We start from the raw sequence: 20,774 nt of genomic DNA on the forward strand, positions 1-20,774 counted from the left end.
CTCCCGTGAAACAGCTGGTAGTTTCGAACTGCCGACCTTGAGGTTAGCAGCCCGATTTGTCACCACTATGCTAAAATCCTACCTAATTCTAGTTCGACATTAACCCTAATCACGTAAGTACAAGCAAACTTAATGGGATGCTTTCACCAGCTCTAATCCCTGGGTGACAGGCTCCCAGCAATCCGAAAGCCCTGAAGCTGTGCAGTGTGGTCTCAGGGACTCACATCTTCTCTGCTCTGCTGGTCCTGTAAGGTTCTGCAGAGCCCACGGAGCTGTGGTGTCCACGAGCCAGATGTTCCGAGTCCAATGACAATAAATCAATAGTGCAAGTTCCCTTCCCTGGCTGCACCAGCCCCAGGCTCACTGCTAATGCATTCCTGAGGCGGGCAGAGAACAACCCTACACTGGATGTGGTGTTGGGCCTGTCTCCACAGACAGCCGCCAGGAAGAGTGCTGGCCAGGGGTCAACACAGAGGGGATATCGTGAGGGTGTCTTCAAGGGTCAGTGTCCTTGGTGAGAACGAGAAAGCAAAATGCATAGTGTCGGCTAACAGATTCAGTCCAACATGGGAGGCAGTTTCAAATAAATGGAGAATGTGGAGAAATTGGAGGTGGGATTGTAAAATGGGGCAACCTCTGTGGAACAGTCTGATACTGGGAAACGTGTTTTCATAAAGATTACAGCTCAGAAAGCCCTATGGCCCAGGACTACTCTGTCCCATGGTGTTACTGTGAATCTAAAATCACCTCAAACACACCTAACAACAACTGCGAATAGACCCAAGAGTTTGGAAAGCAGGGATGCTAACATATTTTTATGCCAGTGTTCACAGCAACATGATTCAAAATAGTCAAACGGGGGGAATGTCTATCAACAGATACATGCATAGTGAAAATGGAATGTAATTCAGTCATAAAAATAAGTTTCTAATAAATGTGATGGCATTGATCAATCTAGAAAACACTATGCTAAGTGAAATAAGTGAGAACAAAATGACAAATATCGTACAATCTCACAGAAATGAAACCTCTACAATCGTCAAATGTATAGAGATCAGTAGTTAGTAGCGGCGGACGGGAGGAAGGAGAAGACTGAATGCTTTAAGTCCTGAGTGTGAAAAACTATTAAACGTGAAAACTATTAATAATGATAGATGCAGAACATGGCGAAAATAATCATTACTGAACTGTACATGCAAAAGTGGTTGAAATAGGAAAAATGTTTATTTAAAAAAATTTTTTTAAATCATTAAAAAAAAATCAAACACACATAAGATGGAATTAAAGGGTACCATAATCATTGCTGGGTTTTTAAATCTTAGCTTCTTGGTCTAAGTGTATAAGTGGAAGGAGGGAAATGTAGGTGCTACAATATGGATTTAGAGAGGAAAGTAGGTATTTCACAGATTTCATGCCAACCTTAGGCTGTACTAACCTTGAAAAAGAAAATAACATTTGAACAACTGCATTTTGTGCAAAGAATATGCAAAGTAAGGTCATTGGAACTGATCACCTTGTTATTAGGAGAAAAAAAAAAACCCACACCAAAAAACCAGGATTGTTTCATAACAACAACAATCATGAGTATTTTCATTTTAAACAGTGAAATTAAAAATAAAAAATAAAGTATGCCAGTAACATGGGCATTCCCAAAGATTTCTCAAACAGAACACTTAGATTAATACACTTCCAATTTCCACCAAGGGTTTTCAATGCTGAGACTGCCTTGGAAGTAATTCACCAAGCCAGACGTCCAGGACACATCTGGATGGATTCAAACCATCAACCTTTTAACTTGTAATGCTACCCTTTTCTGCCACCCAGAGACTCCCAACTTGACTCTTGTACTTTGTAAAATAATTGTTACCAAAGATGGGGTACTTTTTGGTGGCTGACTCTCTAGGACCTGCGGAAGGATTCTGATTAGTTTCCTTACACACGCCTCTCATTTTGCCCTCATTCCTAATATTTCTTGTTCTGACAATGGGAATACGCACTGTTTGTATTCCAAGAAACCCAAACCTTCTAAAAAGTGTGGTTCTTTGGCAGCAAACATTGTAGCTCAATCACCAGCATGCGATCCAGGACAGATCACACGCACGGGGTGTGTTTTAAAACTGTTCAGCAATATCGTGCTTAAAAATCACACCAACCAGCATTGGCCATACAGTTCCCCACACGATCATGATGAACATTTCTGCCTCAAAGCGAATGAACTCCTCAAAACATTTCTCTTACTAAATATTTACCTCTGAAACTGGGATAGATGTGGCCATAAATGCACATACTAGCTCCAACTCGTGTTTCTTCTTCTTCCATCAGTCTTAAGTACTTACCACCATCAAAGGAGGGAATATATATCTATATCTGTATATATATCCATCATAATCAACGTTTATAGGACCAGCAAAACTCCACAAAGTCCTGCCTGATCAACACAGAGGTGCAGTCTTGAGTAAGGAAACGGCGACCCCTTGATGTAGAAGAGACCTGGGTTTCAGTTAAAACACTGCCACTTACTAGATATTTGTCTATGGACAAGTAATTTAATTTCTCCCAGACTATTCGTTTTCTAAGGAGTCCTGCTGTGGCTTTGTAGGATAAGGACTGGACTGCGGACCGAAAGGTTGGCGATTCAAACCCACCAGTCGCTCCTCGGAAACCTTTACAGGGTCCCTGTGAGTTGGAACAGATTCGACAGCACTTAACATTACTTTTCTAAAGGGCCGAGAAGTCTAGCTCACCGGGTTGTTTTGTGTATAAAATCGAGACGTTGTGTGTGTTTTAGAGGGGGGTGGCGGATGAGGTCTCCGAGTCTGGATGGGGCGGGGAGGTACGAAGAAAAGACCCCCGGCGCCCCCGAGTCCCACACCCGGATCCGCAGGACGCACACGATCGTACCTGGGAACGTACCAAGGCGCGCAGCCCCACCCCAGCTCCGCGGCGTCCACAAGCGGCGGCGGCTCCCGGGCCAGAGGAGCTCCCGAGGCTCCGGAGAGACCAGGGGCGGCGCCCGGGAACCCGGACCGGAGCCTGCGGGCCCACTGCCGACTGGAGAGAGGAAGCTTCTCAACGCCTCTCAGGGGCGTTTCCAAACGAGGCAGCGAACTCAATTCAAGAAAGCGCACTTCCGGTTTCGGAGACTCGGACACTCGGTGCCACACGAGAGGGCTTCCGTGTGGGAACCAAAGGTCAAGCGTGTGACCGCGGAGTTCCGTTGTTGTTGTTAAGTGCTTTCGAATCGTTACGACTCGTAGCGACCCTGTAAAGGGTTTCCAGGGGGTGCCTGGTGTGCTTGAACCTCCTGGTTCAAACCGACTTTGCAGTCCAATCCTTAACGTACAGCGCCACACTAAGACGCCAACCCTCCACTTTACCTAGCCTGACACCCTTCTCCAGGGACTGGTCCCTCCTTACAGTGTGTCTGAAGTATGAGAGACGAAGTCTGGCCATCCTGGCCTCCAGGGGGCGCTCTGGCTGCACTTCTTACAACACAGATTTGTTGGTTCTTCTGTCCGTCCATGGTACTTATTAAAAAGTGTTTATTGTAAACTGAGTGATATTTACATGGGAGAACATCGGCTTTACACCATCGTTTCATTGCAATGATTACAGTCTCCTCCGTGCATCATCATCCAACAGTATTCCATTCTCTTTGTCTTTTTTTTTTTTTTTTTGGAGGGGGGTGGGGGAGATGTACACAAAAGCACTCAGGAATATATCATAATTTATATCACTAAAGGGCACATTCTGCAAGCCTGCCTCCTGGCCTCCAGCTTTCTGTCGCTCGCTTTACATGAATCTAGTGCCCTCAGCAGCTCGCTCCCTCACTCCATGTCCCCATCTCTGCCTTCATCTCTGGTGTCACTGTTTCTCTGGATAAGGTCCCATATTCTGCTTGTGCTCTTCTCCCTTGATGGTCCTAGGGTCCTCTGTTCCTGGACTGTAAGATGAACTACTCCCCCGTTTTTGTTACAAAACTTCTACCTTTACAGTTGTGACAGTCGCAATTAGTCATGATGACAATTACTCACTGTTGAATCATAAGAATCTTATCCCCATCTCATTTCATCAGGCCCATCTAGACAAGATGAAAACTATTCAGTGGGGACTCTATCTTCCCCCACACTTAAACTAAACTCCCTCTTGAAGATTTGTAAGCCAGTCACACTTAGTGCTTTTATCGCCCCCTCATTTTAGGTAGCCAATGTCTAAGTTGCCTGTTCCTATCTACACTGTCCTGGTGTAGTGCTGTGGGTTAATGTGCCAGACTGCAAAGCCGTTTTAAAAAAAACTGCAAGGTTGGTGGTTCAAGCTCACCAGTTGCTCTTTGGAAACCCTATACAGGGTCGCTGTTGGTCAGAACCGACTCGATGGCACTTTACAACAACAACAATTTACCCTGTATACAGAGGGGATAGGATTGTTACTTTTGGGGAAGACTCCTTCCCTCTCAGTTGGTATTTTCAGCTACTACAGCCATATGTATAGGTCAAGTTCATCAAATTGTAGCAATTTATACTCGGTTCCTTTATCAAAAAAATTTTTTTTTAATCTTCCTCTAGTTGAGTTCTGATTATCAAGTCATTGAGGTTAGGTCAAATGGGTACTATCTGCAAGTCTGGGTGTTCTTATACATCTCCCCTCACTTCATATTAGCTGGATGCTTCACTCTCAGCTCTAACCCTCTGTGGCTATGTCCTTGTCCATGGGCTCAAGTGTCCTCAGGTCTCACCATACTTTGGACCAACCAGACCTTCCTCTTTGCTCTCTCTAATCTCCAGGTCAATGGGAGTCTATGGAGCATGGTTGAACTCAGCCCATTTCTTCATTGCTGCCTTTCCCCCTCACCAATAGACCAACATAGGCATTAGCAAGCTTACATGCCTGCTCATGTGCTCCCTTTGAGTTTCAGTCTTAGAGGGGGGTTTGTCCTGAAGGGACTTAATGAATACTCTAAAGAGGACTTGTACAGCATATCTGCCTAATGCAATACATCCTTTGCTTTCTTAACTGTGATTTCCATGAGAGTTGATAGTGGATCCAAGCAAAATCAAGTCTTTGACGACTTCAATCTTTTCTCTGTTTATCATGATGTTATTTATTGGTCCAGTGGTGAGGATTTTTTTTCTTCTTTACATTGAGATGAAACCCATACTGAAGGCCATGGTCTTTGATTTTCATCAGTAAGTATTTTAAGTCCTCTTCACTTTGAGAAAGCAAGGTTGTATCATTTCACATTGCAGGTTATTAATGAGTCTTCCTCCAATCCTGATGCCACATTCTTCTTCATATAATTCAGCTTTTTGGATTATCTGCTGAGCACCCAGATTGAATAAGTATGGTGAACTAATACAACCCTGGTGCACACATTTACTAATTTTTAACCATTCGGTATCCCCTTGTTCTGTTTGATTGGCTGTCTCGTTGTCTATTGTACAGGATCCTAATGAGCAGAGCTAAGTGTTCTGCAATACCCATTCTTCACAATACTATCCATAGCTTGTTATGATCCCCACAGTCGAAAGCTTTTGCACAGCCAATAAAGTGCAGGTAAACATCTTTCTGGTATTCTCTGCTTTCAGTCAAGATCCATTTGATGTCAACAATAATATCCCTTATTCTATGTCCTTGTCCGAAACTGGCATAAATGTCTGGTAGTTCCTTGTCAATGTATTGTTGCAAGTGTTTTGGAATTATCTGTAGCAAAAGATAATATTTACTTGCATGTAATATTAATGACATTGTCAGATGACTTGCACATTCTGTTGGGTTACTTCTCTTTGGAATGGACACAAATATGGATCTCTTCCAATGAAGCTACCTTTGCCAGGTAGCTGTCTTCCAAATTTCTTGGCATAGCTAAGTGAGCGCCTCCAGTGCTGGATTAGTTTCTTGAAAGGTTCCAATTTGTATTCCATCAATTCCCGGTGCCTTGTTTTTTGCCAATGCCTTCCATGCACCTTGGACTTTTTCCTTCTGGATCGTTGGCTCTTGATCATATACTACTTCTTGAAATGGTTGAACATGGACCATTTCTTTTTGGTACGGTGACTCTGTGTATTCTTTCCATCTTCTTTTGATGCTTTCTGCATCATTTAATATTGTACCCATGTTGTTGGTTTTAAGTGCCATCGAATTGGTTCTGACACACAGCAACCCTGTATAGGGTTTCCGAGGAGCAGCTGGTGAGTTTGAACTGCTGACCTTGTGGGTTGCTGTCCAGTGCTGATCCTCCGGCACCACATCCAAAGAATGCTTCAATATTGCACGTCAAGACTTCATTTTTTTCCTTCAGTTCTTTCAGCTTGTGAAATGCTGAGCATGTTCTTCCCTTTTTGGTTTTCTAACACCAGGTTTTTATACATTTCATTATAATACTTTGTCTTCTCAAGCTGACCTTTGAAATGTTCTGTTCAGCTCTTTTACCTACTCATTTCTTCCATTTGCTTTAGTGTCTCTATGCCACAGATCAAGTTTCAGAGTCTCTTCTGACATTTCTTTTGGTCTTTCCCTTCTTTCTTATCTTCATGACCATTTGCTTTGTGATGTTCTTGATGCCATCCCACAACTCTTCTAGTCTTTGGACATTAGTGTCAAATGCATCTGTTCTTCAGATGATCTCTAAATTCAAGTGGGGTATGCTCAAAGTCAAATTTTGGCTCTTATGAACTTGTTTTAATTTTCTTCAACTTCAACATGTGAGCAACTGATGGTCTGTTCCACAGTCTGCCCCTGGCCTTATTTTGGCTGATGAGACGGAGCTTTTCCACTATTTCTTCACACAGATGTAGTCAATTTGATTTCTGTGTATTCCATCTGGTGAGGTCAATGTGTACGGTTGTCTTTTATGTTGTTCAGTAAGGAACAAGTCAGTAGTCTTGCAAAATTCTACAATGCAACCTACAATTTGCTTTTTATCACCAAGGCCATATTTTCCAACTACTGGTCCTTCCTCTGTGTTTCCAACATTTTAATTCCAATCACCAGAAATTATCAATATATCTTGAATTCATGTTTGATCAATTTCACTGAAGAAGTTGGCAGCATTGTTCAGTGTCATCATCACTGACTGGCTTTAGCAGTTGGAGCACAAATCTGATAGCCGTGGTATTAACTGGTGTTCCTTGTAGGCGTTTGGATAGCCTATCACAGATAGCACTATACATTAAGATCTGACTCACAGCAAACTTGAAAGCCTCATTATTCTCCAGAGGAAGGCTGGTGGGCTTGAACCCCCAGTCTGTAGTTCACATTCTAGTGTTGATCTTAACTCTTGTGTTCCCCCCTATGTTTCCTTAAATACAAATATGAGCTATGATAGTGGGAAGATAACTCTGACTTAAATTTAATTTAAAAGATATTTTCATTATGCCAAGACAAACATAATTATTTGAATGAGGGCTCTGCTTTAAGAGTCAGAAAACAATCCAAAAGGAAAACCGCTGCCATGGAGTTGGTTCAGACTCATTCTGGGCCTATAAGGGTTTTCAAGGCTACCTCTTTATGGAAACAGACAGACACATCTTTCTCATCTGAATTGGCTAGTAGGTTCTTCTACCTGCTGATTGTCTGGTTAGCAGTCCATGCCTTTTAACCACTGTACCCAAAGAAAGAAAACTTATGAAAAATTCTGACAGGTTTTCAACAGGGATAACAATGGGAACTTTAAGTTGATAGATTTTTTTGTTTTAATTTTCTTCATCACTTACTGTCATAGCACAGATGAAGTTTTACAGAACAAATTCCAGATATTTCTCAACATTTCCTTGAAGAAATGTAGAAGTTACTTCAAAAAGACTCCTTGGGAACAACTAGCACCATTTTTTGTTTGTTTATTTGTTTGTTTGGCAGGCAGAACTTCCCTAACCAGTATGGTTTTCTGGTTTTACAAGGTTTCTTCCCCTCCTTTTTAGATATAAAAGAGATTTTAGGCCTGTGCAGTATTCTAACTTCATTTGCTTTGGGTAAATACCTCTACAGTTCTAGATTTGTATATTATTTAATTTATTGATTAGGGATTTTTACATTGAATTGTCATTATTTTTTATATTGAATTTTTAAAAATTACATTTACTGATTTGGTTTGTTTTCCACTGATTTGCTGCTTTTAAATGTTGGCTCAAGCTTTACAGCTTATGCCTATTTTATTTTTGCTGTTTAGTCAGGTTTAAAAAAAATTTTTTTTTTAATAAGGACCATGGTACTTTAGTTGTAGGGCAGTTCTGGGAAATTTATCATGTGGAAGACAGCTACCTGGATAACTGATTGGAAGAGATCTATATTTGTGCCCATTCCAAAGAGGGGCAACTCAGCAGAATTCAGAAGTCATTGGACAATATCATTGATATTACATGCAAGTAAAATTTTCCTAAAAATAATTCAAAAACGTCTGCAACAGTACACTGACAGGGAACTGTCAGAGGTTCAAGTTGGATTCAGATAAGAATGTGGAACAAGGGCTATCATTGCAGACATCAGATGGATCTTGACTAAAAGCAGAGAATACCAAAAAGATGTTTACCTGTGCTCTAACAACTATGCAGAGGCTTTCGGCTGTGATGTTATCCACGACAAGCAATGGACAACATTACGAAGATTCCAGAACACTTCATTGTGCTCATGAGGAACCTATACAGAAACCAATAGGCAGTCATTCTAATAGATCAAGGGAACATGGAATGGGTTAAAATCAGGAAAGGTGTGCTCCAGGGTTGTCTGCTCTCACCATATTTATTCAATCTGTATGCTGAGCAAATAATCCAAAAAGCTAGATTCTATGAAGAAGAACGTAGCATCAGGATTGGAGGAAGACTCATTAACAACCTTCGATATGCAGATGATACGACCTTGCTTGCTGAAAGTGAAGAGGACTTAAAGTATTCACTGATGAAGATCAAAAAACAGCCTTCCACTGGGTTGCACTTCAATGTAAAGAAAACAAAAATCCTCGCCACTGGACCATAAGTAACATCATGATAAATGTACACCTGGTGTGGCACCGTGGAATCAACACTGGAATGTGAACCACAAGGTCAGCAGTTCCAACCCACCAACTGCTCCTCAGAAACCCTATTCAGGGTCACTATGAGTCAGAACTAACTCAATGGCACTTAACAACAACAACAACAAATGGAGAAAGGACTGAAGTTGTCGAAGACTTAATTTTGCTTTATTAAAAGTACCATGGACTACCAGAGGAAGAAGCAAATCTGTGTTGGAAGACGTACAACCAGACCACTCCTTAGAAGCCAGGATGTTCAGACTTCATCTCTCATACTTCACACATGTTACCAGGAGAAGCCAGTTTCTGGAGAAGAACATCATGCTTGGTAAAGTGGAGGGTCAGTGCATAGTTCTCTAGTGTAGCTAAAACAGAAATACCACAAGGATGGCTTTAACAACCAGAAGTTTATTTTCTCACAGTTTTGGAGTCTGGAACTCCAAATTCAGAGTACAGACTCTTGGGGAAGGCTTTGTCTATGTTCATCCTGGGGAAAGGCCCTTGTCTCCTTTCAGTGCTTGTAGTCCCAGCATTCCTTGGAGCTCTCCTTGCACCTTGACATCAATCTTCTCCAGTATCTAGGAGCTTCACAGTGCAGGGACCTCAGGCCCAAAGGAACTCCACTCCCGGCTCTTCGATCTTGGTGGCAATAGGTTCCTCTTTCTCTGTTCAAGTTTCTCTCCTTTTATCTTTTGCAAGATAAAATGTGTTGTACACCATACCTTTGGGAATCTTCCATACATTGGATCAGGGTGTTGGTGGGTTAAGGGCGAGTGTATCATATTGGTTCCTCAAATCAAATCACATCATGAGGGAATAACTACTTGTCAACTGCCAAGCTGAGAATCCTGGTCCAGTCAGGTTGACACAAATCCTTAACTATTACAGCCCACCCCTGTCAACTGGGCACCTATATACATCTTCTTGAACCACATATATAATAGCTGACTAAAGACAATTACAAAGTCACACTTGTGCCTAACATGATACAACTAACGTGTGCAACCAAAAAGACACTAACTCCATTATATTATCCACAAATGTTTACAAGTCTAAATTTCAACCTAGGATAAAATTCCTTTTCTTCTGTGAATCTAGGATAAAAGTTGTTTGCTTCCAAATATAACAGTTGTTGTTGCTAAGTGCCATTGAGTCGATACTGACCCATAGCGACCCTATGTACAATACAATGAAACACTACCCGCTCCTGGGCCAACCTCACAATTATTGCCAAGCTTGAGCCCATTGATGTTGCTACTTTGCCAATCCATCTTGCTGGGGGTCTTCCTCTTTTTCTCTGACCTTCCACCTTACCAAACATGATATCCTTCTCCAGAGATTGGTCCCTCCTGACAATATGTCCAAAGTATGAGAGATGAAGTTTGGCCATCCTGGCCTCCAAGGAACACTCTGGCTGCACTTCTTCCAACTTTGGGACAATCAGCCCTTCCTCTTCTCGCTCTCTCATCTACAGGTCCATGGGAGTCTGTGGAAAATGGTTGAACTTAGCCCATTTCTTTATTGCTGGCTTTCCCCCTCTTCCACTCACCAATAGACCAACATGGGCACCAGCAAGCTTATATGCCTATTCATGTGTTCCCTTTGAGTTTCAGTCTTCGAAGGGGGATTTGTCCTGAAGGAACTTGATTGCTTGCCTTGATGACTTCCCAACCAACAACTTGTTTATTCTTGTAGTGGCCAGTCATACTGTTATTTTTGTTGTTGTTTTTTTTCCTGATGATCTTTCTTTGAAGATGTATCTTCTGGCACTCTAGCTGTTCCAGGCTAATCTGCTTGCCCTTGTTAGTGGGAATGTCCCACCTCTGAAGGTTCTGGATGGGGCTCAGGATTCCACCTAAGGTCCTAAACACTGCAAAGTTTCCACAGGAGGCCTATTTCACTGGGCAAGTTCTAGAACCCATTTTAGGTATTCCAATCCGTTATAGGCTAAAGATGGGCTCACAAGCTTTCTGTAATCATGTTTCCCGATGTTCCTTTCTATCCAACTCAAGTTTCCATTTTACAATAGTAGGCAAGGAAAACCAATATTCATAAGACAGTCAAGTATCTTAGTATTATTTCCCCTCTTCAAACTATGCCTTGATCCCTGTATCACAGAGCCCTTTTTCTTCCAAGGTTGAGCATGCATCACTATTTACCTCTGTCCCATTTAGCCCATGCAAACCTGTCTCAGTGTTCCCCTATCTACCTTGTTCTTTTACACCCTCCCACTTTGTGTGGACTGCCCTCCCTAACACTCGGACTATGATGTTGCCGGCCCCTACCCTGTGTTCTACCATTGCCTCCCTCCACCTCACCCCCACTCCAACCCCACTGGTAACCAACAAAGAAACAGTTGTTGTTTTGCTTTCATTTTAGTATGGCTACTTTTCTTGAGCGCTTTGACAATAATCGTCTTATGTAATATTTGTCCTTTTGTGACTGACTGATTTCACTCAGCATAATGTCCTCAAGATTCATCCATGTTATGCAGTGGTTTGCAGCTTCCTTGTTATTCTTCAAAGTAGCCTAATATTCCATTGTGTGTAGGTACCAAAGTTTGTTTATCCATTCTTCCATCGATGGGCACTTAGGCTGTCTCCATCTTTTTGCTATTGTAAATAGTGCTGCTATGAACATTGGTGTGCATATATCTTCTCGTGTTATGGCTCATATTTCTTGTGGATAAATACCAAGTAGAGGGACTGCTAGATCATAAGGTTTTTCTATTTCCAACTTTCTGAGGAAGTGCCATATTGCTTTCCAGAATGGTTGGACCATTTTGCAATTCCACTAGCAATGTAGGAGGGTCCCAGTCACTTCACATCCTCGCCAGTATTTATTGGCCTCTGCTTTTTTGAACTTTGTTATGAGATGATATCTCATTGTTGTTTCGATTTGCATCTCTCTAATGTCTAGTGATCATGAACATTTCATATGTTTGTTGGCTGCCCGAATCTCTTCCTTGGTGAAGTGTCTGTTCATGTTCTGTGCCCATTTTTTAATTGGGTTATTTGTCTTTTTCTTGTACAGTAGAACAATTTATATTAGCTTTCAAGACTTGAAAAGAATCCTCTTATCTCTGAGATCTTCTGGGCAATGGCCCTGTTCTCTGGACAATGGCCCTGTTCTCTGGACAATGGCCCTGTTCTCTGGACAATGGTTATTGGCCACACACTCTGGGTTCTGGGTAGAGGCTCCTCAACCTAGAACTTCAGCTCTGTACTCCAGGCCTACTGGAATGGCAACTCTGCTACCTCTTTAAATTTTTACTGTGAATTGAATGATAGTTTACATGGGAGAACATCAGTTTTAAACTCACTGTTTCTTTCATTGTAATGATTACAATTTCCTCTATGCATCATTATTCAACAGTATTTTTGCTTATATTCCCTCTGTTGTTTTTTGTTTTGTATGTACACCAAAACTCCCAGGAATATGTAATCATTTAAACACCCAAAGGGCACATCTTGTAAGCCTGCCTCCTGGCCACCAGCACCTGGTGGGCAGCACACAGCCTTTCTCTTTCCATGAGTCTAGAGTCCTCAGCTGCTCTATTTCTCCATGACCTCATCTTTACTTCTTTCTCTGGTGTCTCTGCTTCTCTGGATTGCTCCTTTGGCTTTTGCCAACTTCATCCTTCTAGTCCATCTTTGTGGTGACCCTATCCCCTTGGCTCTGGCAGGCCCTTCTCTTGTACTCCCCTGGACATGGCAGCTTTGCCCCTCAGCTTTGGAAAAAAGAGGACATGGAATGATTACGTGACATCAGATGGATCTTGGCTGAAAGCAGAGACTACCAAAAAGATGTTTTCCTGTGCTGTATTGACTATGCAAAAGCTTGTGACTAAGTGGATCACAACAAGCTATGGACAACATTGCAGAGAAAGTATTCCAGAACACTTAATTGTGCTCATGAGGAACCTGTACATAGACCAAGAGGCAGTTGTTCGAACAAAACAAGGGAACATCAAATGGTTTAAAATTAGAAAAGGTGTGCGACAGGGTTGTATTCTTTCATCATACTTATTCAATCTGCATGTTGAACAAATAATCTGAGAAACTAGATTATATGAAGAAAAACATGGCATCAGGATTGAAGGAAGACTCATTAACAACCTCAGATAAGCAGATGATACAACCTTGCTTGCTGAAAGTGAAGAGGACTTAAAATACTTACTGATGAAGATCAAAGACCACAGCCTTCGGTATGGCTTGCACCTCAACATGAAGAAAACAAAAATTGTCACCACTGGACCAATAAACAACATTCTTATCAATGGAGAAAAGATTGAAGTTGTCAAGGACTTCATTCTTGGATCAACCATCAACACTAATGGAAGCAGCAGTCAAGAGGTCAACTGACGTATTGCATTAGGCAGATCTGCAGCACAAGACCTCTTTAAAGTGTTGAGGAGCAAAGATGTCAGCTTGAAGACTAAGGTGCGCCTGATCCAAGCCATGGTATTTTCAATAAACTCACAAGCATGCAGAAGTTGGACATGAAATAAGGAAGACTGTAGAACTGATGCATTTGAGTTATGGTGTTGGAGGAGAATATTGAAATTACCCTGGACTGCCAAAAGAACAAACAGATCTGTGTTGAAAGAAGTACACTAAGAGTGCTCCTTGGAAGCCAGGATGGCCAGAGTGCTCCTTGGAAGCCAGGATGGCCAGTCTTTGTGTCTCATACTTTGGACATGTTATCAGGAGGGACCAGTTCCTGGAGAAGGATATCATATTTGGTAAAGTGGAGGGCCATAGAAAATAAGGAAGACCCCCCAGCGAGGTGGACTGGCACAGTAGCAGTAGCAACGATTGTGAGATTGACCCAGTGGGCAGTATTTCATTCTGTTGTACTTAAGGTCACTATAAGTCGGCACCAAATTGGTGGTACCTAACGACATCAATAATTTACCATTGACTTTAATCACAAGACATCCTAAGGAGCCTCCTGGATTCCACACATATTCTTCTGTATCTCCATTATGTAATGCCAAGCCAAATTCCCCTTGATAATCAGGATCAATCACAACACCCAACAAATCAAATGCCTTCTTTGCCTGTTGATCCAAATGCATGAGGAGTGCAAAATGGGCAGAGGTCATTCATAATTCCAGTTCAATGGAATCAGTGCTATGTTTCCAGGTGGGAGGATTCTTCCCTTTGGAACTAAAATGTCCTGACCTGAAGAGCATAGGGTCGCAGGGACAGGAAGCAAAAAAATGTCCAGTAGTTGAATAGGAGTAACAGTGAGTGGTGTCACTCCCATCTCCACCCAGTGGCTGCTGGACCATGGATCCTGTCAATTGGATAAACAGCATCATATATTGGATGTTGATTTAGAGTATATAAGCCTCCTGAACTCATACGGACTCCTTGGATTCCTGGCGTGGTGCTGTGCGATCAGCACTGGACTGCAAACCACAAAGTTGACAGTCGAACCTGTTGCGTTTACTGTCCTGCAAAAATGCCGAGTGGAAGAACACACTACTCAAAACAGAGAGTTAAGAGGATTAGGGGAGAGGAGTTCTCTGAGTTAGAACAAATTAGTTCCTGATTTGTTGCTTCTTGTATTTATTAGACTTTATCAAAGCAGAAAGTTCAAAAGCATTTTTGCAACCTTTAGAAAGACACAGGTAACAACATAAATCCTTACACAAGGCTAGGTACAGAGAAACGCCTGGGAATGTTCTGATTTCAAACACTCTTAACTACGTCTTCCTAGTTACACAAACATCCTTGACAAACACACTGGACCTGAGATCAGCATGCTCTCTTTCTCACACAGGACGAGGGCAGAACATTCCAGGAAGCTACATTCTTTTAACCCATGTTATGCCAGACTTAGTGAAAGCAATTCCCACACAAACCCACAAACTGCTCCTCAGAAACCCTCTACAGGGCTGTTATGAATCAGAACGGACTTGACATCGCTTAAGAACAACAACAACACAGTCCCAACCCTGAAAGATATTACCGCCTAGTTGGTACCATAATTGTGTCTTTTAGAAGGTCATTCCATTTTCTGATCAAGTCAACACCTTCAGGATAATGAGGAACATGATAAAACCAGTGAATTCCATGAGCCTGGGCCCATTGCTGCACTTCATTTGATGTGAAGTGGGTCCCTCGATCTGAGGTGATGCTCTGTGGATACCATGACAGTGGATAAGGCATTCTGTAAGACCACAGATGGTAGTTTTGGTAGATGCAGGGAAGGCAAATCCATACTCAGAGTAAGTGTGTATTCCAGTAAGAATTAAATGCTGCCCTTTCCATGATGGAAGCAGTCCGATGTAATCAACCTGCCACAGATGCTGGCTGATCTCCAGGAGGAATGTTCCCATACCTGGGACTCAGTATTAGTTTTTGCCGCTGGCAGATTGAGCACTCAGCAGAGGCTGTAGCCAAGTCCTCCTTGATGAGTAGAAGTGAAAGCTGCTGAGTCTATGCATAACTTCCATCCCTGCCACCATGGCCACTTTGTTCATGAGTCCATCGGGCAACAGCAGTTATGGCTGGAGAAAGAGCATTAGTTTCCACAGAATGTGTCATCCTGTCCACTTGGTTGTTAAAAATCATCCTGTGCCTAGGTATCCTTCGGTGTGCGTTCACATGAGACTCAAATATCTTCACCATTTTGGCCCATTCAGAGAGCTCTATCCACACACTACTTCCCACACTTCCTTGCCACCAATTTTCCAATCATGTCCCTTCCAAGTCCCTGACCATCCAGCCAAACCATTGGCCACAGCCCATGAATCAGTATACAGTCGTATATTTGGTCATTTGTCCTTCCAAGTAAAATGAGCTAGGTACACTGCTTGAACTTTTGTCCATTGGGAGATTTCCCTTCACCATTGTCCTTCAGAATTCCAGAAAGGACTGTAACGCTGCTGCTGTCCACTTCAAGTGGTGTCTGCCTATCCTGCAGGACCCTCTGTAAACCAAGCACGAATTCTCTCTTCCTCAGTCCACGGATCATAACGAGCTCCCCATGAGGTCATAGGCGTAGACTGGGAAAAGGAAGGTCATGTGACAGAAGTGAAGCCCACGGGCCATATAGTTCCTCATGCAACTTTATTGTGATTTCACATCCTACTCAAGCCCAGTCTTGTATATACCACTTCCACTTAATTATGGAGTGCTGCCATGCAAGTCCAACTTTATAACTCTGTGGGTCAGACAACATCCAATTCATAATGTGCAGCTCTGATTACATGGTGACATTGTGGTCCTTGGTTAGGCATTAAGTCTCCACTAAGGCCCAATAACAAGCCAAAATCTATTTCTCACATGGGGAGTAATTAACTGCAGAGAATGTCAGGGCTTTGCTGCAAAATCCTAAGGGTCTGAGTTGTGATTCACCAATAGGGGCCTACCAAAGATCCAAGCTGCATCTCTGTCTACTTCTGACACTTCAAGGACCATTGGTTCTGTTGGATCATATTATTCAAGCAGCAGAGCAGCTTGCACCGCATCCTGAACCTGTTGCAGAGCCTTTTCTTGTTGTGGGTCCAACTCAAAAGTAGCAGCTTTTTGAGTCACTTGATAAATAGGCTGCAGTAACACACACCAAATGATGTTGCCTTCAAAATCCAAAAAGGCCTGCCAGGTGTTGTGACTCTTTTTAGTTGTGGGAGGGATCAGATGCAATAACTTCTCCTTCATTTAAGTAGGAATATCTCTACATACCTCACACCACTGAACCCCAAGAAATATCACTGAGGTGGAAGGTGTCTGAATTTTTGTTGGGTTAACTTCCCACCCTCTAGCGTGCAGATGTTTTACCAATAAGTCTAGCCATTGATGCTTCTTCCTCACTAGGTTCAATCTGCATAATGTCAGCAATGTAATGGATCAGTGTGGTATGTTGGGGGCAGGGAAAGGTGATCAAGGTCACTGCAGACTAAATTATAGCATAGTGATGGAGAGTTGATGTACCCTTGAGGTAAGACTGTGTAAGTGTACTGTTGGCCTTGCCAGCTAAAGACAAACTGCTTCTGGTGAAACTAGAATTGAGAAGAAAGCAATGGCCAGAATACAAGATGCATTATCTTGCTCAAGCAATGAAACATCTGAATAGCAGCTGCAATTGGAGTCACAACCTGGTTACATTATCAACAATCCGCTGTCATTTTATGTGGCGCTTGTAAATATAATTATAAAACGGCTGCAACAGTACATTAACAGGAAACTGCCAGAGGTTCAAGGTGGATTCAGAAGAGGACATGGAACAAGGGATATCATTGCTGACATCAGATGGATCTTGGTTGAAAGCAGAGAATACCAGAAAGATGTTTACCTGTGCTTTATTGACTATGTAAAGGCTTTTGACTATGTGGATCATGACAAGTTATATGGACATTTTGTAGGCTGGGTATTGCAGAACACTTAATTGTGCTCATGAGGAAGAGCATAATTCCTCTGTATATAGATTCAAAGGCAGTCATTTGAACTGAAAAAATGGACATGAATGGTTTAAAATCAAGAAAGGTGTGCACCAGCGTTGTATTCTTTCACCATATTTTCAACAACCACATTGTATTCTCTCATCATACACCAAGACCCATCTGTTTACTGCACAGGCCAAATATGCAAGTTCAGTAGGGACGTGGGAGGAATCAGCACCCCTGCATCCTTCCAGTCCTTGGTTGAAGCACTCGTCTCTGCTGTCCCTCCAGGAATGTGGCACTGCTTTTGGTTTACCATTTTCCTAGCTCAATAGAGTTCTGATGGTTTCCACTTGATTTTTCCACCTGTAATAGCCCTTATTCCACATCTCAAGAGTTCCAATGTGGGGTTCTGCCCAGTTATCCCCAGTTTGTAAACTGGCTCAAAGCTGAGAATTGATTGAGAGGCTGCGACTTTCAACTCTGGCAATTCAAGTTAGGCCGTCCTTCAATTGACCTAGAGTTCAACCTCTTGTAGAAATCAAGAAAATGTTTAGTAGGTTTCCCATCTATTTCATGGCGCTGTGGGATAAAGCACTGGATGCCCAGGTTGGTTTGAACCACAAGGTTGGTGGTTCAAACTTACCAGTCACTCCTTGGAAACCTATACAGAGTTACTATGCGTCAGACATGACTTGACGGCACTTAAAGAGAACAGAAGCCCACACAAACCACACCAGGACCCCATTATCCTGATTACTGCTTTGATTCAGTTGTACTTTACGGAAACCACACCTACCTTGTGTTTGTTGATTAAATCTGCAACATGGCTCCTACCACCATGGGATCCAATCAGTCCCATTGTGGTGGGGTGTCTTCATCCTGTTAGGTTAGTTCCTACTGTTAAATCTGGCTTATATAATACAACAATCAAAGCACTCTTTAAGGATGTTGGGACATTCTTCACAAATTTGTTCTTCACTGTTGTGGTCAAAGGTGTCTACTCTGAGTACTCAATGTGTGGATTTATGGGTTTATCCTGATAAATACATAAAAAAAATAAATATATAATATGCCAATTTCCTGAAGCTTTTGGATTCCTTCCTCTAAAGAACACCAAGGTAGGTCTTGGTACTTCACTTTGATGTATTGTAGGCCACCATTCAATCCATGCTTCAGTGACCCAACCAAATAAAAAATTAGACCCTCTCCTAACCTCTTTTTATTTTAATGTTTTATTGTGAATTGTGTGATAGTTTACATGGGAGAACATTAGTTTTACATTCATCCTATCATATATTGTTTCATTGCCATGGTTACAAACCCCTCCATGCATCATCAACCAACCAAAGGGTATACCCTACAAGCCTGCCCCCTGGTCATCAGCACACAGCCCCTCTCCCTTTCTGGATCTAAAGTCCCCAGCTGCTCCATCTCTCCACATCATCATCTCTGCCTCCATCTCTGGTGTCACTGCTTCTCTGGGTAGGGTCCCATTCTCCGCTCTTCTCCCTTGATGGTCCCAGGGACCGCCGTTCCTAGATTGCAAAGTTAATCACTCCCCTCCTTGCTACAAAACTTCTACCTTTACATTTCTGACCCTCACAATCAGTTCTGATAGCAATTATTCACTATTGTATTACAAGAGGCCTATCCACATTTCCTTTCATCAGCCCCACATAGACAGATTGGATACTACTCAGCGGAGATTCTACCTTCCTCCATGCCCTCTGGATCTAGGTTCCTCTTGAAAGCTTGTAAGCCAGTCACTTCTTGCCTTTGTAGCACCCCCACTTTGGGTAGCCAATGTCCAAGATGCCCATCCCTGTCTACTCTGTGTGTGGAGGGGGTGGGAATGATCATTGCTCTTCCTTCCTTTTTTCCCTAGTTAACTTCATTATACATTGGTGTCTCTGGTTCCCTCTTCTCAGTCTTGTAGATTTGTTTTATTTTAAATATTTGTATACCTTGATAGGTGTTGTCATGTGTGGTAATTTCAGGTTGTTGGTTCTCAGTCCAAAGAACACCTTTTAGTATTTTTTGTGAAGATGGACTGGTCATTAAAAATGCCTTTAATTGTTGTTTATCAGGAAATGTCTTAATCTTACCATCTTATTTGAGGGACTACCTTTGCTGGGTATACGATTCTTGGTTGACAATTTTTGTTTCAAAGTTTTGTATATGTCATCCCATTGCTTTCTTGCCTGCATGGTTTATGCTGAGAAATCAGAGCTTAGTCTTAATTGGTTCTCCATTATAGGTAACTTTTTTTTTCTCAAGCTGCTCGATGTTATCCATGTTCAAAGACTGAATTTGAAAGTAGTTTGTGGGGGCCCTTGTTGGAGTTGGTTTCAGTGTCTATTAGAACCATAAGGCAGATGAGAGCAAGGTGACTGGTTAAATGCTGGTCTGGTGGCTCTGCCGGTTTTGTAGGTCTAGAATCGAGCCCACCTGAATTCATGCACAAAATCAGCACACAAAAGAAGTGCAGTTGGCTGACACCTCACATAGGCATGACTCCCAACCATGTGGCGTTTGAATTGGGGGGGTGTGAGGGTGGGACCTGGCCACACCCCTGGTCACAAGGGAGCATGGGGGGAAAGAAGGAATCGCACCTTTGCTACTGTCTGCGTGAATGTTACACCAGGTCTCCCATTGCCAATGCTGCTCACAAGCTAATCAAGCCACATCTGGCTGGCCTTTTACCATTCAGACTCTGTCTTTAGACATCCTGCTCAGCTTCTCCTCCAAGTGTTTGGTTTTGTTTGGGGGATGGAGGGGGCGATGTACACAGAAACACTCAGGAATATATAATAATTTAAACAACCAAAGGACACATTCTGTAAGCCTGCCTCCTGGCCACCAGCTCTCAGTCCCTCTCTTTCCATGAGTCCTCAGCTGCTCCCTCTCTTCACGTCTTCATCTTTGCCTCCATCTCTTGGGGTCACTGCTTCTCTGGATAAGATCCCACATTCTGCTTGTGTCCACCATTTCATTTTTGACAACTTCCAATTTTTCTAGAGTCTCACTTTGTATGTTTCACTAATTATTAATGAATTATTTCAGTTATTCTCATTTTGAGTTGTACCCCAGCATCAAATTAAAAGTCACGAAAGCGTTACTCTTTTCACGTCATGAGGAGAAAGCTTTTCCCCAGTCATACTTTGAGTAACTTTCAACCTGCGGGGCTCATCATTCCTGCACTACATTTGATAATATTTAGCTGTTATTCAGAAGTTTATCAGTGGCTACCCATATCAGTGGCTACCCATCCAGAACAAACAAATTTGTGTTGGAAGAAGTACAGACTTCATCTTTCATACTTCAGACATGTTATCAATGGGGACCAGTCCCTGGAGAAGGGCGTTATGCTTG

The 20,774-nt window shown here is 42.4% G+C and overlaps 1 protein-coding gene across 1 annotated transcript in view; it reads right to left on the bottom strand.

Moving 5' to 3' along the window:
- LOC102839863 (zinc finger protein 420-like) overlaps nt 1–20,774 on the bottom strand; it is a 60,184-nt gene that overhangs the window by 10,387 nt on the left and 29,023 nt on the right. Inside the window, exon 4 of the mRNA XM_006869064.1 lies at nt 2,745–3,171. Within this exon, the coding sequence (XP_006869126.1) occupies nt 2,745–3,171 (427 nt within the window). The remainder of the gene's footprint in view (nt 1–2,744; nt 3,172–20,774) is intronic.

Source organism: Chrysochloris asiatica, unplaced genomic scaffold (genome assembly GCF_000296735.1).
Source record: "Chrysochloris asiatica unplaced genomic scaffold, ChrAsi1.0 scaffold00125, whole genome shotgun sequence".
NCBI classification, from domain to species: Eukaryota; Metazoa; Chordata; class Mammalia; order Afrosoricida; family Chrysochloridae; genus Chrysochloris; species Chrysochloris asiatica.